This window comes from Thunnus thynnus, chromosome 3 (genome assembly GCF_963924715.1).
Source record: "Thunnus thynnus chromosome 3, fThuThy2.1, whole genome shotgun sequence".
In the NCBI taxonomy this organism is placed as follows: Eukaryota; Metazoa; Chordata; class Actinopteri; order Scombriformes; family Scombridae; genus Thunnus; species Thunnus thynnus.
Genome location: NC_089519.1, coordinates 33,453,101 through 33,474,175, shown reverse-complemented (window position 1 = coordinate 33,474,175; position 21,075 = coordinate 33,453,101). Strand labels below are relative to the sequence as shown.

General features: G+C 40.5%; 1 protein-coding gene across 1 annotated transcript; it reads left to right on the top strand.

The window, feature by feature from the left end:
* Positions 1-1,455: 1,455 nt before the first annotated feature.
* Positions 1,456-20,729, top strand: LOC137180181 (metal transporter CNNM1-like). The gene is made up of 10 exons (XM_067585460.1): positions 1,456-2,895; positions 11,126-11,269; positions 11,393-11,533; positions 13,581-13,750; positions 13,882-13,972; positions 15,088-15,233; positions 16,093-16,375; positions 17,859-17,963; positions 18,248-18,352; positions 20,139-20,729. The coding sequence occupies exons 1-10, from the start codon at positions 1,473-1,475 to the stop codon at positions 20,216-20,218; spliced, it is 2,688 nt and encodes an 895-aa protein (XP_067441561.1). The 5' UTR covers positions 1,456-1,472; the 3' UTR covers positions 20,219-20,729.
* The last annotated feature ends 346 nt before the right edge of the window (positions 20,730-21,075 follow it).

The following is a 21,075-nucleotide window of genomic DNA, read 5'->3' as shown; positions in this document are numbered from 1 at the left end:
GCCCTTTTAGTTGGGGGCAAAGGGGGGATAAAAGTTTTCCCTTGAATACAACCTGTCAGTAAATGTTTCTGTAAATCTGAGAGACAAACAGTAGAAGGAAGAGAACACTTTTAAGTTTCAGGTTTAAAGTAAAGGAGTCGAGTGTGTGTGTGAGAGATAATGAGACGGATCCACATTCCTGTTCTCTTCTGTCTCCTTACAGTCTGATCTTCAAGGTCAGACTCTCTGTGTGTTCACTTAACATTGTTTCCATGTTTAGACAGTAACATCACGGGATCGGCAGCTGTTATCAGAATACACGATTTGGCTACAATAACACTTCAACTCCTCAAGACAGATTCAGCCAACAGTCATGTGACTACACTTGTCATCACAGTGCTTATTTAGACAATGCTTGACATGTTAAAGGGATCAGTAGATCACTTACAGAAAAATATCTTATAGCTACTGTACAGGTGACGGAATTTATAGGGATAAAAATATAGTAAAATATTAAGGAGACATTATTCTAATAAGACACGCTTCACAGAAAGGTTTATAAGTTGCAACTGATGGTTTTATTGGTGGTTGATAAATCCTTTGCTTTATGGATCAGTTATAAGTCATAAATGAAAACAACATTTAGGCTGCAGGGTTGTGGTTTATCTTTCCCATTTTCTAATGCAGTTTTAATCCATTACTGGACCATCATGTCTGTGTTATAAATCTTTGATCATCAATGAATAAATTGTTTTTACAGTAACTGTCAATTCAGCAGCACTTTTCCAGAAGGTTAGTGCTCAAATATTGGAGGAGTTTTTCCAGATTAACTAAAATGACAAAGCAAATTTTGCACAACATGGCAACCTGAAAGGTATTTTTTTTTATTATTATTGACTTATAACTAATCTGTAAAGCATGATAAACTATTGTTAAAGCCATTAATTACAAGCACTCCTGAAGGATGCCTTATAGTAACACTTGAAACTCGGTGTTGACAGCCTGCACGAGCCATAATTTAGGGAAATGAAAGGCTAGATAGCAAACTAGATTTTAAAAATGCAGTAAAGCACAGTTGGTTAATACGGTATAAACGGTTTAAAGCATAAAACTATACTCATAGTAGCTATTAAACATGATGATGTCACTGCAAAGTCACTATTTGTTACCACACATGTCGGTCGTATCAAAGTGATACATCATCATAAAACATAAAAAAGTCACTACAAACCACAATAGATGAAAGATGAAACTCCTGCATGACTACAGTGGTGTTTCAGTGATTTTTCATGGCCGAGAGCTCGAGGCTATTATTAGAAAGTTACGTCACTGCACAGTGTAGGGCGCATCTCTCCGTCAGTACAGCAGAACATCCTAATCACCGCCGTTAACGGAGGACTAACTGGTCCCTCCTTCTCCACCACATGGACCGGAACCACGCAGAACCACGTGACCCAGGAGCCCTGGACTGACCGAGCATCTCACACCGCATCATGGCTGCGGAGGATGCGGCCGCGCGGTCCCGAACCGGGGCTCCGCTGTCTCCGTCCCGCCTGCTGCTGCTCTTCCTCTTCGCCTGCACCCTGCTCCCCGCCCCGGCGCTCGGCTTGCTCGGCTTTCGGCCGGAGGAGACCGGGGCGGAGCTGTCCGTGGAGGACGGGGTGCTGAAAGCTACCGAGGGGACCCGCTTCATACTGCGGGTTTATTACTCCACCTCCCCGCAGAGGCTTAACCGCACCGCGGCGACTCGCGCCAACAACGCCGCGCCCTGGATCGCTTTCATCGAGGAGCCAACTCCCGGGCGAGAGGGACAAGTTCACCCGAAGCGGAACATGTGCATGGACAAAAACGCCAGGACGTCCGACATCGAGGTTTTGGGCTCTTTCAAGTCAGCTTCCAGTCAGAACTCGGTGCTGGTGGAGCTGCTGGCCAAGGACCTGCGGAGAGGGGAGAAGATCAAATACTACTCCATGTGCGCTTTTGACGGATCCAAATGGGAACACTACCGGACGCGGGATTTCTGGGTGGCCGTGGTGGAGCGCTCGGCTGTCCCGGAGCTATGGCTGCAGGTGTTGGTGTCCGTCCTGCTGCTCGGGCTGTCAGCTCTGTTCAGCGGGCTGAACTTGAGCCTGCTGGCGCTGGACCCGGTGGAGCTGCAGGTCCTTCAGAACAGCGGCACCGACAAGGAGCAGAACTACGCGCGGAAAATCGAGTCGGTGCGTCGGCACGGTAACTACGTCTTATGCACTTTACTGCTCGGGAACGCGATCATCAACGCCTCGCTCGCCGTGTGGATGTGCCAGATCCTGGGCATGACCTGGCTCTCCACGGTCATCTGCGCCTTTGGCATCTTCTTCATCGGGGAGATCCTTCCGCACTCGGTGGCGTCGCGCCACGGTCTGGCCATCGCCTCCAAAACCATCTGGGTGACGCGGCTGCTGATGGTGCTCTCCTTCCCCATCTCCTACCCCATCAGCAAACTGCTGGACCTCATCCTCAACCAGGAGATCTCTAACTTTTACACCAGAGAGAAACTCCTGGAGATGCTGCGCGTCACTGACCCGTACCACGACCTGGTCAAAGAGGAGCTCAACATCATCCAAGGAGCGCTGGAGCTGCGCACCAAAACCGTGGAAGACGTCCTGACCCCTCTGAGCGACTGCTTCATGCTGGCCTCGGACGTGGTCCTGGACTTCAACACCATGTCGGAGATCATGCAGAGCGGATACACGCGGATACCTGTGTTTGAGAACGAGCGGTCCAACATCGTGGACATCCTCTTTGTCAAGGACCTGGCCTTCGTGGACCCGGACGACTGCACCCCGCTGAAGACCATCACCCAGTTCTACAAACACCCGCTGCACTGCGTCTTCAACGACACCAAACTGGACGCCATGCTGGAAGAATTTAAGAAAGGTGAGGAGGGCGCGCAGGGGTTAAGTGTGTGTGTGTGTGTGTGTGTGTGTGTGTGTGTGTGTGTGTGTGTGTGTGTGTGTAGCAGGAGGTATTATTGAGGTAAAATGAAGTGCAGTCTCAAAAACTCATATAAGATCATAAATATAAAGTATTAAATTATGGCTACAATGGAAAAATATAAATATTTTAATAATATATCAGAATAATTTATCAGAAAAAAACTGATGTTGTTTAATTAGCCTGCCTTATAGATGTGATTATTATTATTATTGATACAAAACCACTTGTCACACATACTAAATTGCCTCCTCACCAAGTAAATGGTAATAATACTGTATCTACACTAATAATGATTATGGGATACTTAATCCTGGTCTCTCATGTCTCATGATGCATGATGTCTCTTCTGTGGTTTATCTTTGCAATATTCTGCAAACATGGTTTTTGGCCTGCAGCAGTTTATAATTGGAGCAGGTTTACTGTGGGTTTATCAGGGCTCATGAGAGCAGCGATGTTTGTCCAGCTGCAGAGTCAGAGTCAGTATTTACAGGCAGAAAAACGAAATAAACCCACTCAGAGACTGGCATCTGATGTGTGGTTTGTTACCATGGAAATATGTGGGTGTTGGGTACCACAGGTGAGGTTGCAGGATTCTGATTGGTTTGTTCATCCTGATGTCTTGACACCTTTGTAGATCTGACACATCCGTCACCTCTTTTCATCTTTTTTTTTCTCTCATCCTGCAGAGGGGAAATTCTGTCTCTCTCAGGACTTTTCAAATTTGCAGAATTAGCCAAATGAAACTTTAAAGTTGACGTCAAACAAGCTTTTGTTGTTTTTACATTTGTGAAAGGTTGAGATATGTAGAGATGAGATCAAAGGGTCAAACACAGATGATGGAATAGATAAATAAGCGCTCTGATTGGTCCGAAAGTACCGCTGGGTGATATAGACAAAATCAAATATGATATTTTTGATCAAATACCTCAATATACCTGAGACAATATTATAGGGATGACTATTGGTGCTTTCATAAAACATTCACATAATGATGTTTTTGATAAATAATCATCAGCAATGTGGATATAATGATTAAGTGGATAAAATAACAAATAATAGAACAGCTAGAACAGTCTGGTAAGTTAAAATTACATCACTTTACTGCACTGCAGCCTTTAAAACCAGGAAAAGACAACACTTATGCTGTATAACGATATGGATATAATATTGATATATTGCCCAGTCCTATCTGAAAGTGCTTTCCTGGTGTGCTGAGTCAATCTTACTTTATTTGTCGATCATGGTGAGGAAACTTAAGATGAAATTTAAGGTTTTAAGAAATTAAAAATACTTTTAAAGCTGCAACAATTATCAAGTATTTTGATAATCAGTTCATCTTCTATGGTTCCAGCTTCTTGAATGTGAATAATATCTGGTTTCTTTACTCCTCGATGACAGTTAACTGAATATATTTGGGTTGTGGTCTGTTGGTCGGGACAAAAGGAGACATTTCAGGTTGCATCATGCGCTTCGGGAAACAGTGAGTGACATTTAGGACCTAAAAGTTGCTGCTTTGAGTTCTGAACTGGCTGGAAAACAAAACAGACAGCAGAGTTACCTCCTCAGTTAAGTATATTAGGATGCTCAGTGGATGCAGAGCTGGAAAATAGCAGCCACAGCTCTGCCCTGCATCACAAAAAGACTGAAAAAAAACACACACACACACACACACACAGTTTGCAGTGGTGCTGCAGCAGAGAGGGCTTCTGTATGCGGTCTGCTGGCATTCCGCTTTATTGTAGAGTTTTAAATGGGTGGGGTGCTCACTGGCCAATCACGGGCCTCGCTGCTAGTCACTGCCTTCCTGCATGTTCAGGAACCCTGCACTGTCAGCGTTTTCTGTTTTTTTTTTTTTTTTTTTTTTTTCTGCTGGGTTGGTGGTAAGAACAGGAAGAGACAAATGTAAACAGAGGAGGACACCTTGACCAAGGAGGCTTCTGTTTAGAGGAGACATCAGACAGCTCATTTATTTTGCTTATCTTATAACCGCTGAGTAAAAATCTGGTATCACCTAAATGCCTCATTTTCAAGATCACTCTTTTGTGCATTTTACAATTTCCCAAATGTCCAAAATGCATCTCTGAAAAGCTTTTATACACTCAGGAAACCTAAAGATGTCATTTAAACGCACCAAAACTTCATCTTCATCTTATACATCCATCATCCAGCTGTCCAATCAGATATCCACACTTCCTGCTGACTTTAATGTACTGTATATATGTTTTAATACTGTATATATATTATATACGTTATGTATGTGTTCCTGGAGTGGTTTGTATGAGATACTATCAGAGCTGTAGGATGAACACAGACATGATATCTGTGTCACTGTTCCACACAGGGATCTGGAAAAGATAATCCACACAGACTAGAGGATTATAAACTGAGTCTTCAGGTTGCCCTGGTAACACTACTAACCCTCTGTCTCTCTGCGGTGCGTTTATTATGTCAAACTGGACTTCCTGGTTTGTATTTAAACATCTACCCATGCACCCTCTTGCAGTACACTCACAACAGCAGAGCCCCTTGTGTTGTTTTACTGTATCACTACTCTGGGTCTAAATGTGCCCAGTTCATATATATGCTGTCGGCCATATTGGAAGTCCTTAATGGTCTGGCTAATAGTGGCGTGGAACATCTGGTTTTGTTTCTGAAGCTGCAGTTATTCTCTGTGATATTAATACATTTGACTTGTTTACTTTAAGAAACTACAAGTAGCAAAATTGCAGCATATTTGCTTCATTAATTCAACCTGATGGTTATCTAAGGCTGTGGTCAGACTGACGTTAGCAAAAAACAATTCAGTGGGTCATCTGACAAAAAAATTGAACCTGGGTTGCAATGCAGTGCAATGTCATCAGCAGAGCTTAGCCAATCAAATGCATGCATGTGCAAACTCCTGGTAGGTCACTGTGTTGCATGAATGAGTGAATTCTACTAGTTACCTTGTGAATATTGTGACAGAAGAGTGCTGCACAGTTCAGTGTTTTGGTGTCTGATAAGCCTTTAAACTCTATTTCATGTTCTCATTGTAGCAAAACATGCACACGAACACAACCATCTGCGTTATTTTATTATCTGCTATTATTGTTTTGAAGGTTCTCTAAAATTTTATTCAAGTTGAATCAATATGCAGCAGAAACCGAAGCTCAAATGGCACTACGCCTGTGTGTAAAATGACCTGTTTCTGCTTGTAAATGTTAATATAATTATGCATCGTCTTACACAAAGGTAAACACATGGACACGCTCAAAACGAAGATGAAAGAGGCTCTGACAGTTTACAGAAACACACTGAGCAAAGCCTGCGAGCCACTTCAGCCTGTCAGCTGAAGCTACGCTGCTACACACAAGACACGCTCCTCTTCCTGCATCACCCGTGCAATGCAAACTTACAATTCAGCAGCATAAATCTTATAGATTATAAGGTTAAAAGAGCATCATAAAAGCATTGATCATCACTCAGGGCTCAGTGTAGTTTTTACAAAAGTTGCAGAAAAGAAATTAGAATTAATGCAAAGTCAACTGAAATGAGCAACAGCTTTTTTTTAAATTTGCAGGACATGCAAAGCACATGTCACCAATATTTATATGCAACATAGACATCTAAAAACAATAAATCAAACCTTTGCTCACTAGCAGAGCTCATTATAGCTGCAATGGAAGATGATGTAAAAGTGCAGGAGGAGTGAAGAAGAAGACGTTTCTTCTCCGCCAGCACTTAACAAAACACAATCTTCATTTAAAGCCACTGCGGAGATGATCTGGTGAGACTACAGAGGGATTCTTTGGCCTGGATGCAAAGCAGTTTGTCTGGCCAAGCAAACTTTTCCCCCGCTGTGCACCGCAGCAGTAGTATCCTGGTACACAGAAACTTTTTTTCAGTGCCAGAGAAGCTAAACGGTGAACATTACACACAAATCCTGAACGAGACTTTGTTTCCCCTTCTGCCACAAAGCTCAAATTAGTGACTTTCAACACTATAATTAGTCGACACATTATAAGAAGAACAGTAGGTTTAACGTTGAGATAATAAACGTCGGGCAGATCTGGACGGCTCTGACTTTAATCACACTGAAAAACTTCTGGCGAGAGTTCAAATTTGTCATCTGCAAGCACTCTGAAAGAAACCACAGAAAGAGAGGAGAGAGGAATGACAAAATATTTCTCTATCTCACGTCCAAAGTTAACCAAGCAGTCGCTAAACGTGGTAAATATTGACAAAAAGGAAAGATGAAAACCCGAGGAACTGTTGTGATGAATGTGAGACTCAAAAACTCTGATATAATATAAGGCTCTATCGCTAAATGATCTATTAACAGCAATAGTTTTGTTTAATTCACTGCTGCGCTTTTATTGTGTAATCTACACCCACAGATTTTGCTACTCTACACAACCCCTTGATTTTATCGCCCTCCGTTGTTTCCCCTCTCTCTCTCTCTCTCTGTCCTTGTCACTGTACCATCTCCCAGGAGGCAGCGTATAAAATATTCATCGTTGTATTTCCACAGTTTGTCTCCCTGCCATCTGTTCTCTGGATCCATGCTGCTTTTTTTTTGACATATTTCAGCCGATCAGCTCTTAACCTACAAACACAAACACTGCGATAGAATAAAGCATCATATACAGTATATTCTAAATAATAATCTAAAGTGTTTTCAATCATCAGTTCACAATTAAGGAGTGGATTCCTCTCTGGCTCACAGCACTCGATCAATAGTTTAATCCTTTAGGGTCTAAAAATCTATCAGGTCTGTGTTTATCTACAGATGAGAGCCTGCAATAACACATGACAGGAATTTACTACTTAGATCTCTTAGAGGGAGGATAAAGTAGCATTCCTCACTGAGCTCTTGCAAATATCCACTTGTAAACATGTATTTTTTTTAATACTAATGAGAAATAGTCTTCATGACCCCCAGAAATCACTCCTTGAAATGAACAAGGTGGTCGAACCGCAAAACCAAACCCTCCTCATCTCAGTCTCTAGATGTTTTAAATACACAGAGCTGCTGATCTCACCACTTTTTACTCAGACTCAAGCAGTTTTATTTCTGGAGACGAATCTGATCAGCACATTCCAGGATTAAAGGCGGCACTGATAACAGCTGTAATCACAAAGATGTGGGACGGTGTGCTATCTAAATTTGATGTGATCCTGTAGATTCACCCTGATGTTCAAGTTGACGTCAGGTGTGGAATAAAGTCTCCGCTGGATCCTACTTGCATGTCGGGAGCGATGCTGCAAGACTGAGGAACAGCTTATAAAAACGAAGGTGAAGAAATCCTGATTATCCTACAACGTTTAAAACCAGCTGTGAAACAATAATATGCAGATTCAGTGTCCCAGATACTTGAGATATAGTTTTCATTAAATATAAGCAGTAAACAGTAGAGGGATTATTTGGATTATGCAGAATAAGAACGATCAAGTGGAAGAAAAACTGAAGATTTGATTTGACCTTATGACCTTTCATCAGCTTTCTTTGCCTCACGCACATTTTATTTCACAAATACTTTATTGATCATGTAGTGCTTTTTTTCTGCTTTGAGTTTTTTGTGCGAATCCATAAAAATTAAAACATGTCTTGATGCATCAAACTGAATAACAGGAAAATGTTTCTCTTTAATGAAACGTTGCAGCCATTCATAATGTTGTCTTAGAAGCATCTGCCTTTCTACTTGTTTTGTTTCCATCTTTGAGGCTATTTAATGGGTAAATAGAGAAATATAAGGTCAGGATATTAAAGAAATACTTTAAAGATAAGGAGAAGTGTGAGTGAGACACTGATGGAGACGTTCAATCTGACACAATACAGAGTAGAGAGAGAGAGAACACACAAGCGCATAAGTTGTAAATGCTCTTCTCTCCTCCTCCTCCTCTCTCTCGGCCTGATCTGTATGTAAGGCTGACCCACTTAGCTGAATGCAGGGCTGCCAGAATCATGTGCATTTGTGTGAATGTGTGAATGTGTGTGTGTGTGTGTGAGAGAGAGAGTGTGTGTGTGTGTTTGAGGTAGTATTTGGCAGGCAGAGAATGTGGAAACAGAGAGCGAATCTCAGTCAAGAAGTTGAGTCGGAGCCAGACTGCCGAGGAGTGAACTCTCTACTAACAAGGATTCACTCTGTTTTCTGTCAATGTGTGTGTGTGTGTGTGTGCGTGTGTGTGTGTGTGTGTGTGTGTGTGTGTGTGTGTGTGTGTGTCTCACTAACCTCTGCACACGTACATATTTTCTGACTGTAAAAGAAGTTGTGAATTATGTAAGAGCTGGCTGACTGACACGACGTACAACTGCTGCTGCTGTGTCTCTTAGTTACACACATATTGGCATCAGGACAAAACACACACACACACACACACACACACACACACACACACACACACACACACACACACACCTCTTCTTCCTTCTGCTTCATTTACAGGCCTAACCACCTTGAATTAAATAAGTCCTAAATCTCATTTAAGACCCCGTCAGCCTGAGTAAAAAACGGCTCTATTTTGTTTTACTTTCTGTATTTTCTTCAGTAAAATCTCTTCTCCTGCAGGAGTTTTTCATCCAGAGCAGTGCATGGATTATTAATTATTCCATTTATTTTTGGAAACGCCCCAAGATTTTACCTCCGAAACCACACTCATCATCATCATCATCATGTTGCTCCACTTACTGAACATCAAACTGCACAGCCAGCCGTCGCTCCCACTCAGCGTGAGTCATACATACATGTGAACAGAAACAGCATTACTCAAATCGAATCCAAAATTTTAAATATAAAACCTAATCTAATCTTACAATGGCTCTGTTTTGTTTTGTTTATTTTTTCATCCGGCTCTGAACACGGATTATTAATTATTCCGTTTCTCTTTGGAAACGAGAACACACACACTCATTATCCTGAAAGTAAACACAGCGGACTCTGGATATGTCACCTGAGTACATTTATATGATAGATTGTGTTTTTCCAAAGACATGTGTGTGTGTGTTTGAGTCCTCCCTGCTGCTACACCCACTCCATTCAGCTCCTTCTGTTGCTCCACTTAGTGAACATCAAACTGCTCGGCTCCACTCCCACTCACTGTGAGTCATACGAACATGTGAAGGGAGGCAGGTTTACTCAAATTTAATCCAAAATTTCATTATAAATTCTCTTATATAAGAATATGTATACAAAGTATGAGGTATATATATATATATATATATTGTGACTGTTAGGTTACGGGTCCTAATTTTATATTAATTTCCTGGAAGCTTCTGTGTTATTTGCAGTTAATTTATAGGACATTTTACAGAGAGGGTGGTGCAATATGAGAAAAAGTGCAAATATACTGTATAACAATAAATCGGACAACTTTCCTCTTTGGGCCCTAAAATGCAAAGGAGCATAAATGTATATGTTTGTGAGTAAAAAATTGAATCCCTCTCTTACTATTTACATTTGTTAAAAAAATGAACCAAAGATGCAACACAAATGTCCCCTGACACACACACACATTGATACTCATGTCAGTTCCTTGTTTAGTTTCATGTACTTACTGTATGTTGGCACAGAATATATTCAGTATCAACTCTAGAAGCTGCAAAAAATGTTGAATTTCAAAGTGATTTTATCTTAAATAATAGAATCACAATTTTTCACGTCTGTCATAAATAAAAAGTTAGGTGTAAAATCATCGTTCCTATTCATATTGGCATTTGTAGCCTCAAGCCTCCTTCTGTGAAAAAATGTATTTAAAAGTTTATCTGAAGCTAATATGAAGCTTCAGCGTCCAAATGAGTCAAATCAAGTAGATATCTTTCAACGTTACAGTCTTTTTAGTGCAAAAGTCCCTCTTTTTGTTACTATACTTCCACCTGCAGCTCAACAGGGAAACACTGTCCGAGGAAACACAAAGAGAGAATTTGATGCTTAAAAAGACTGTAAATGTGTCAGATATCCACTTGATATGACTCACTCAGACTGCTGAAGACTCATATAAGCTTCACATCAACTTTTATGGACACTTATATGGACACCTGACTGTTGTTTTAAGTCAGACTTGGAAAATTGTGAACTTTTCCTTTAATGCTCCTTAACCTTTTTTTTTTTTTTTCTAATTTATTCTTTAGTTTTATACACTGAGGGTTAAAAGTGACACTGACATGAAGGTTCTTGTTGAATTTGTCATCTAGGAAAGTCCCACCTGGCCATCGTGCAGCGGGTGAACAACGAGGGTGAGGGCGACCCTTTCTATGAGGTGATGGGCATCGTCACCCTGGAGGACGTCATCGAGGAGATCATCAAGTCGGAGATCCTGGATGAGACCGACCTCTACAGTACGCTCGCAAACACGCTCACAAACACACTTTAGAGGACAAAATGTTTTGATTTCATTATGAGAGCTTGTGTGATTTGACCACACTGATTTTGTGCGTGTTGGTGTGCGTCTCTCCTGTCAGCTGATAATCGTACGAAGCGTCGTGTTTCCCACCATGAGCGGAAGCAGCAGGACTTCTCCATCTTCAAGCTGTCAGAGAACGAGATGAAAGTAAAGATTTCTCCTCAGCTTCTCCTGGCAACGCACCGCTTCCTCTCCACAGGTACTGACCAATCAGCTTCCTGCTTTGTGTGTGCTCTTGTGTTTGTTTAGGATTTTGTTTAACCCTCCTGTTGACGTCGGGTCAATTTTGACCCAGGAGGACAACAGGTGTCATTATGTGCTGTCATCAAAAAACTTAAAATGGTTTCAAAACAGTATCCTGACAAAAAAATTATGAAAATTAAAAAATTATGTCCTCCTGTTGTCCTCCCGGGTCAATTTTGACCCGGGAGGACAACAGGTGTCATTATATGCTGTCATCAAAAAAATTGAAATGGTTTCAAAACAGTATCCTGACTAAAAATTATGAATTATTTTAACTATAGTTGAGGTCAGAGGAAAATATGTTGACGGATTATGGCAGGCTGATTTAAAACCATTTAAAGTTTTTTTATGACAGCACATAATGAAACACGGGTCAAAATTGACCCAAGAGGACAACAGGAGGGTTAAAGGAAGCATATTAAACACATTCACATATCAATATTTTCAATCTGGGGCTTCAAAGAAATTATTTATCTCAGAGGTTCTCAAACTTTTTCACACCAAAGACCCCTAACATTAGACCACAGACCCCTATCTGCTTTTAGATGTTTTATTACAGAGAGTGTATGAAACCCATGACCAAAATAGTCAAACATTCTGTCATTGTGTGAATTATAATGAAAATAAATTCATCCTCTTTTTGCTTGGGACCCCCTGGAATCCCTTTGGGTCCCTGGACCTCACATTGAGAACCACTCATTTATCTTATACTGGTCCTTTTTGCAGCCTGCCAGTTCAGCCTCTGTCTGAAACAAGCTGTTTTGGCTCCTGATCATGTTTAGTGAAGCAAAAAATCTCTGTTGATAATAAATGAAGGGTGCTCACATAATGACACCTGTTGTCAACATTATGTGCTGTCAGCAAAACAATTGAAATGGTTTCAAAACAGTATCCTGACTAAAAAATTATGAATTATTTTAACTACAGTTGAGATCAGAGGAAAATATGTTGATGGATTATGGCAGACTGGTATATGGAAAAGTTTAGTCAGGATACTGATTTAAAACCATTTCAAGTTTTTTGATGACAGCACATAATGAAACCTGTTGTCCTCCCGGGTCAAAATTGACCCGAGAACAACAGGAGGGTTAAAGGGAGCATATTAAACACATTCACATGTCTATATTTTCAATCTGGGGCTCTAATGGTATATCTTTGTATGAGTACAGTTCAAAAAAATTATTTATCTCAGAGGTTCTCAAACCTTTTCACACCAAAGACCCCTAAACTGACACAAATTAGACCCCCATCTGCTTTTAGATGTTTTATTACAGAAAGCGTATGAAACCCATAACCGAAATAGTCAAACATTCTGTCATTGTGTGAATTATAGTGAAAATAAATTCATCCTCTTTTTGCTGGGGACCCCCTGGAATCCCTGGACCCCACTTTGAGAACCACTAATTTATCTTATACTGGCCCTTTACGCAGCCTGCCAGTTCAGCCTCTGTCTGAAACAAGCTGTTTTGGCTCCTGATCATGTTTAGTGAAGCAAAAAGTCTCTGTTGATAATAAATGAAGCGTGTTCACAACCCCACAGACGATGTCAAGAGGGTTCAGTTTACATCCTACTAGCCCTGAGGGACATATTAACCTCTTCCAAACCCTTGTTGAAAAGTTTTTGACCTTCATGAAGGCTTTAAAATGAGCATTTTCGCCTTTATGTATACATATTTCATGCAATGTTTGGCTTTTATTACATTTGCCTTTTCACAGAATCCATGAATCTTGTGAAGAAAATTAATGTGCAATCAAGGTCCACGAATAAAGTAAACTAGAAAACCCAGATTAAGTAAAAACCTTAGGCTACTGTAAAACATATTGCCAATTTGTCATGTTTTCAGGTTGTGAAAATGTTTTATTTCCAGATATATATGTTTCAGAGACACATTTTTTTTCACTGGACAGTGACAAAAAGTAGCTGCTTTTAATACGACATGCCATCCTCATAACGATTTTTAATATGACTCTGCTACCAACTAATGTTGTTCTCCCTTTATCAGAGGTGGAGCCCTTTAAACCAGCTCACATCTCAGAGAAGATCTTGTTGAGGCTGATCAAACATCCCAGCGTTGTTCAAGAACTCAAGTTTGATGAGAAGAACAAGCGAGCGCCGCAACACTTTCTGTTCCAACGCAACAAACCGGTGGAGTATTTCATCCTGGTGCTGCAGGTACCTGCTTTTATGTTTTAGACATTTATCTCATTGATGCTTTTATTCAGGGAGAGTCGAAGAAAACATCTTCTTGATCCAGACTGAGGCTGTTTGGTTCACTGTGGTGTTTCTCTGGTGTGTTTCTTCAGGGTCGAGTCGAGGTGGAGTTCGGTAAGGAGGCGCTGAAGTTTGAGAATGGAGCTTTTTCATACTTTGGGGTACCTGCCATCATGCCAACAGGTACAGATATACATACATGCATGCATGTACTTGTATTTTGTACTTGCCCTCTGCTTTATGGAGCTTTATAGTGAGTTTCAGCTCATTGATTAGCTGTCTGGCTGCAACTTTACTGTTTTGGTTCACTCTCAGTGCTCTCATAGCATAATTTTTGGCTGTTTTTAAGAGAAAAAGCTCTTAAAACCTACTGTACACTACCTGCTCAGCACCAAACAGCAAACAGACACACTTAACTACTAGCTGGTGAACATAGTGGAGCATTTAGCAGCTAAAGAGCCAGATATTTCCCTCAGGAGTTGGTAGAGAGCAAAAACAGAGCTAAAGGAGAGTGAATATTGGACTTACATTCACCAGGTGGACAGAAGCACAATTCAAATAAATGATAATGTTGCTCCATAACTGCTGGATATGGAAATAAACTAACACATCAGCTTAAAAAGTGATGGTATGTCAGTGTCATGTTCACAACTTGTTTCTGCTGCCCCCAAGTGGACAGAAAATCAGTTAATGCAGGTTTGATGTAAACACATAATTGTAATCCTGGTTATAATTTAGCCACTTAAAGCAGTCAGGAAGCAGCTGAAGTGACCTCAGGACATACAGACGTAAACTCAAAGTGTCTCTCACAACAGTAGAAGTGCAAACAAACATACAAAGTCACACAAACTCAAAAAGAAACTTAATTAAACCATTTATAAAAGGCTCATAAATTGGATTTCACACAGATACACAAAGTAAGAGCCATGTTGTATTTGTCAGGGAAATTACAGCAGGTTGAATTCATGAAAACGATAAAAACACAAAAAATGTAACGTGTTGTTTGTGAGTGAATATGTGTATTTGTGGATTTTAGTGATAAAAAACCTGATCATGATCACTTAAACTCTCCACAAATCTTCAGTCATGGCATTCAAAGGGTTCTAAACACATTATAATCTGTGAACACTCACAGATGTCATTTAACTAGCAAACACTTGAACGCAGCATTCATCGTGTGAAGTGACTGAAATGAATGGAAGCTTTCAGCTACAGCGGCCGAGCCCGTCACGTATTAACGAGGGCGAAGTGAAGCAGCGTCCTCGAGCTCACTCGAAGCTTTTTGTTTCCCGCTGCAGTCCACAGATCCCCGTCTCGCAGCAGTGGTTTGGACCGCTCTGAGTCGATGCTGTACGGGGGAAGCATGAGCCAACTGAACGGAGGGGGGAACGTCTACCTGCCTGACTACTCCGTCAGACAGCTCACACACGTGCAGATCATCAAGGTAAACACCTGAATTTCCCCACATCAAATGGGTTTTCCATTTTCCTGAAATGTAGAGACATAAAATCCCCAAAATTTGATGGAGAATAATGTAAGATTTGAGTTGAGATAATAACAACAACAAGAGGTAAATACATTTTTATATACAGTATGTAGATTATTTTATTGGAGGGTCAAAAGTAGAGAGATGGGGAACAACAAGTGACAAAGGTTCTCAGCCAGACTCAATACAGGGATGCTTTGGTTTATGGTCAGCATCTTAAACCCCTAAGACAAGCAAGGCATTGATCCTTTGGGCACTGAGAACGTATTTCATGAAAGTTAGTTTTTGAGATCACTTGTCATGATGTTGAGAAAGGAAAAAATTAACTTGATGGTCAGTGGCTGAACTGACCAGCTGACATTAAAGTCCTATCCTATCCTGGCTTCACCCCTGACGAAGCAAAAAAAAGTTGAACTGAGAGTCGAGAAAGAGTTAAAAAGTTGAATATGACAAACATATTCAACTGTGAGTTCTCAGCAGCTGTTGTGACTTTGCATCTATTTTGCATTACATGGAAAAGGGAAAAAACAACAATATGTAAATATAACTGCTGTAGGGTGACGATGCTTTTTATATCCTGAATGGTATCCAAATCCAAAACTGGCTTGGATTGTTTTTTTGAGTTTATCTCATGAGTCTTATAAGGTACCCAAAGTTTGTTTTCTCACCCTAAAGAGGAAAATGTGATTCTTCAGTTGAAATAAAATCCAATATCTTGAGTACTCCAAGTAGACTACATATACTTTTACTCAAGTAATGTCTGACAGCTGCACACAACCCTTGATAACACCCATAATCCTCTGCTCCTGTGTGTCAGATCACCCGGAGTCACTACCAGAATGCTTTGACAGCCACCCGGATGGACAGCTCTCCTCAGACGCCTGACGCCGACGCTCGTCTGACAGAGGCCAACACCCCGACCCCGGAGCCTCCGGCCCCGGAGCACGGCGCCACACTCATGCCCCCGGAGCAAACCACAACCACCACCCTCATGCCTCCGCCCAGAGAGCCCGGTCGGCCCAGTTCAGCCCGAACACGAGGACAGCAGTCCAGCGTCCCGCACAGCACGTCGCTGCTGAACGAGAAGAACCGCATCGTCCGTAAGTATCCTCCATCCCGGAGACGAGTGATGGTGGTGAGTCAGAAAAAAAGAGGGTTACACAGGAAATGACAATCCTGAAGCAGGTTTACGGTTCAGACAGACATCAATAAGAGCTGTTTTAAACTATCAAAGATATTATGACCCTAAACACGTTGTGTGTTCTATGTTATTAATATTGTAACACTTTGAGTTCCACCATGAATGAAAAGTGCGGTACAAATTAAATGTATTATCATTATTATGCAGTATAAATAGAGCTCAGTAACCACAGAGACGTGTTCAGAAAGCTGTGACAGAGACAGTGTGAGGAGAGATAAACAGACTGACAGATGACTGACAGAGATAATAGGAAAACATGAAGAAAAGACGGGAGGCTGCAGTATCTCAATGAACATCTCTGTTTTGTTGGTGTGTCCTCGTCGAGTTTTTTGTTGGTTGGTCCTCACTCTTGAGGGTTCTTAGACTGGTTTTAGGGCTAACATTAGCATAAAAGTTAGATAAAGAGTAAGTTTGATTTTATTGAGTTGTTGGTTGGGGCAGGGATCCCCAACTAGGGGTACTTGTACCCCAGAAAGAACTGAATTATGATTTGAAACATCCAGCCTCTGCCACAACTATCAAAGCAGTAGTTGAAGAAAACCTACTAAACTACAGAATAGAGATCAAGCCTGAAAATTGACGATTCCAGGATCATTGACCTCTTGTATGTACAAGCGTCTACAGCCATGCTAGCATCTCTGTCAGGCTGTCCTTGGACACAGCGCTTGACTGCTTTGAGCTAAATGCGAACATTTTGCTGATTAGCATGTGTAATGTTATGGTAACCGTTTTAGCTAGGTGTAATAGCATGCTAACATTTGTCAATGAGCACTTAACACAAAGTACAGATCAGGCTGATGGGAAAGTTTTGTAGGTATTTGATCATAAACTAAATTTTTGGACAACCAAAAATTTTGACTTGATGATGGCGCTGGATTAAGTCACGAGATCAAAGTTATTAAAATGTATCCTGATCTGTGTAATCTGTATCTGTGTAATAGTTGTCTAGCGGTTACAATAAAAAACAAAAACGTCAACCTCATTGTGACGCCATGAAAAGTCAGAGGATCACTAAAGTCAATTGGATTCATCCTCTGGTGACTATGAATGTTTGCACAACATTTCATGGCAAATAAATAGTTGTTGAGATATTTCAGTCTGGATCAAAACGGTGGACTGACAGACTGTCATCCCCACAGCCACGCTGCTATGACTGAAAACATTAGTTTAACAATATTCATTTATATATAATTCTACTACTATATTTGGTTTGGATTTTTTTGGGGTGTCACCCTTTGGTAACCAGTTCAAACTCTGAATTGCTAATAGAGCAGAAATAGATTTAGAGAAACAGTTAGAATGTAATAAATAGAAAAATCTCACATGTATTTTGATGCAAGTACATTTGTGTGTGTTTATGTGTGTGTGTTTATCTGCTGTAGGCAGTAAATCTGACGGCCAGAAGAGTCCCAGTGATTCAGTGTTTCTCAGGATGGATGAGATCCCGTACATCAGAGAGGACAGATGTGAGACTGACGCACACACGGGTACGACGTCTCCGTTTATGTCGCAGCTACTGTCAGACGAGCAATTTGATTGGTTACTGGTTGGTAGTTATTAGGAGCATCACTTTCTGGAAAAAGCAGATACATTTTCACATAAAAAAGTTTCCAGACATCACTCGACGCAACTTTTTCTGTTTCACCTTGTTCACAAACTCAGCTGAAAGTCAGGACTTTAATCTGCCCGAAGCTGTTCATCATTTGACAGCATCATAAAAATGCAGTTCTCTCTCTCTCTTTCTCTCTCTCTCTCTCTCTCTCTCTCTCAGACATGGCCGCTGTTCCCATAGAAACGGACACGTCTCCTTTCATCAGCAGCCTGTCGCTGAGCGGCTCAGAGGACACACTGGGCAAGAAACTCCTGCTCAAATTCAGTCAGTCACACACAAACCGCTCATTCACACAACCTTTTCTGTGCTTCCTCGGCTTTCATTCACATGCAAACACAACCGCATACACACTATACACACACACACATAGAAAAGGAATGTACACACACACACACACACAAACGCACAATCACAGCTTCCCATCCAGATCCTGCCTCCTACTTAAACTTCCATTATTGTTCCCAATTAGCCCACTTTGTATTCCCATGTTGTTTCTTATAGGACTACGACTGTGTTTCTGTTCAATACACGTATACATGAGCTCTGACAAATTTGCAAAGCATAGCGTATAAACCACAAACTACACAAACAAATGAAACTAAACACAACTAAACCTCCTTACCAGACAGTCATTGATTTATGATTATTTCAATCTGATATAAAAGTCACCTTATAAAAATTATAACTTGCTTGAGATCATAGTGAATATCATAGATTGTATTATTTGCAGATGTGATCTTTGTTTCTGTATGTTGGAAAAACCAGTATGTTAGTTCTTTGAAATGCTCAACAGCAATTAAAATACATGTAATTTGTAGTTAATGGGCTCCACGCAGACCGAGCATGTTTTCTTTATTTAGATTAATACAGGTGAGAAAGGTGTCTTTAAAACTGTGGTGGCACCAAATAATGGTCACTCCAATAGTTTAATGGTTTTTAAGCTATCCAAACGACAAACACTGACCTTAAACAGACGGTTTTCTATGGTGGTGGGTCGCAGTTGGCTTGACATGCTGTTGCTGTTTATGGATCTTTTTTCTTGCAGTCATGTTCGCTTTGTAGGAACTTTTGTACCTCCTGCTATTAAAAGCGCATCACCTGAGTTCATAGGTTGCACTGATTAAACTTAAGCTTTTACTAAATCCAGTTAAGACTAATTACATGCTCTTCACCAGATCCACTAAGTTTTACTATTAGTACAATATCTGGGGCTTAAATTTAAAAAGTCCCATGTTATAAGTATCTGGGTATCTGGTTAACTGACTAAAAAGCTTAATTAATAAAGTTTAAATGAGGTTTCTTTTATAGAAATAAACAATTCCTCTTGTACAGGCAACATTTTTATCAGTGCTTTACTATGCAGATGTTTTTATTTATAAAGCCATAATAAGCCTAAATAAGATAGCATTTTATTTATCATCACTTTTAAGACTTAGAAATATGGGATACCACAATCATTCACAGGAATGTATTACCTTGGATATCCCATATATGAAGCTATAGAAGCTTCAGGACTTCATTAAATTAGAGTTTTTATCCCTCAAACATTTTAAGATTCTGTTGAATGATGTTTTATATAATGAATGCTGCTGTTGTTCTTAATTGTGACTGTTTTGTCTTTGTCTTTGTATATGATTGACTTTTTGTTATATGCTTGTTTTGGTTGTGTATTTGCAGGGCACCATTGGAAATGACAGCTTTGCTCTCAATTGGTTTCCCCTGCTAAAATAAAATCTATCTATCTATCCATGTATCCATCCATCCATCCATCCATCCATCCCTCCTTTCTTTCCTCCTATTGGTGCATTATATATATAGACTATAATAGTGAGGGCCACCACCATAGCCCTGTTGTTGCCCCCTAATGGCCTGAAGAGCAAATGTCCTAATAATTTCATCCAAGATGAAAACATATTGGCTCCAACAACATTTAAAAGCCTGAAAATGTCTAAATCTTGAGGTCTACTAGTGATGGAGGAAGTATTCAGATATTAACCGATTTGTAGGTGTGACACCAGCCTTAACTGTTAACGTCTCCTTGTCTTCTCAGGCCACAAGAAGAGGAAAAAATCCCGCGAAGGAGAGAAAACACCGGAGGACATTTCAGAACAGCCGCTGGTGAAAACCTAGCAGAGCAAAGACTTGAACGCTCCATCAGCTGATGGTTCATTGAAGATGTTTGTAAAGACGATGTGGTTGACGCACAGCTATCAGAGTTTTATCTGAGTACAGCACACTCCACACCCCCCCCCACTGTAGGAGATTATAAAGTGGACCCATCACTAAGGATGTGCTGAAAATGTGGATGGAAGACACCATTTTATCAAAGAACACAGGGGGGGTGCAGCTTTGGCAATATGTATTACTGTAAACTGTAGCTTCTTCATCAGGTTTTTCATGCTGATGCTCACATATAAAGGAAGGACTGTGAATGTAAAAAAGAAATTTGTAGAAAAAAAAAAGAGTTTTTATACACTGTATACCCTCCTCACATGTGATCACTTCTCCAGCCGAGCTAAAGGGAACAAACGTAGACAGCAAACGGATGGAAGACACCAAAGATGATGTTGTTTTGTATTTACTGCTCCAAAATGCACAGGAGAAATCTCAACAGAAGTAAAGTGGTTGCTTTGTGTTTGGGTTTTGATTTGAAAGGTTATTTTATTAATGCTTGTTGCCTGATAATTAGATCCGTAGTCTAACACGTTGGTTTAGAGACATATTTCTTTTTACCCTTATTTATCAACAAAACAAGAATATCATACCCAGATTATCATGTCCAGATGTTAGCTCTGTTTTTTACCCTTCTGTCAGATGTGGATTACAGATGAGAAGGCCATTACCACTCTCATGTCTGTGTGTTAAATACAGAGCTGGAGCCAGGAAGCAATTAGCTTAGCTTAGCATAAAGATAACAGCTAGCCTGACTCTGAAGTTAAAACTTAAAAATATGTCATTTGTTTATTCTGCACACAAACAGAAATGTA

Bases quoted from the DNA above. Each gene is read 5' to 3' on its own strand.
- LOC137180181 (XM_067585460.1), top strand. From the start codon at position 1,473: ATGGCTGCGGAGGATGCGGCCGCGCGGTCCCGAACCGGGGCTCCGCTG. The intron at 13,973-15,087 runs GTACAGATATAC...TTCCCGCTGCAG, and splicing joins ACCTGCCATCATGCCAACAG to TCCACAGATCCCCGTCTCGC. The intron at 15,234-16,092 runs GTAAACACCTGA...CCTGTGTGTCAG, and splicing joins CACACGTGCAGATCATCAAG to ATCACCCGGAGTCACTACCA.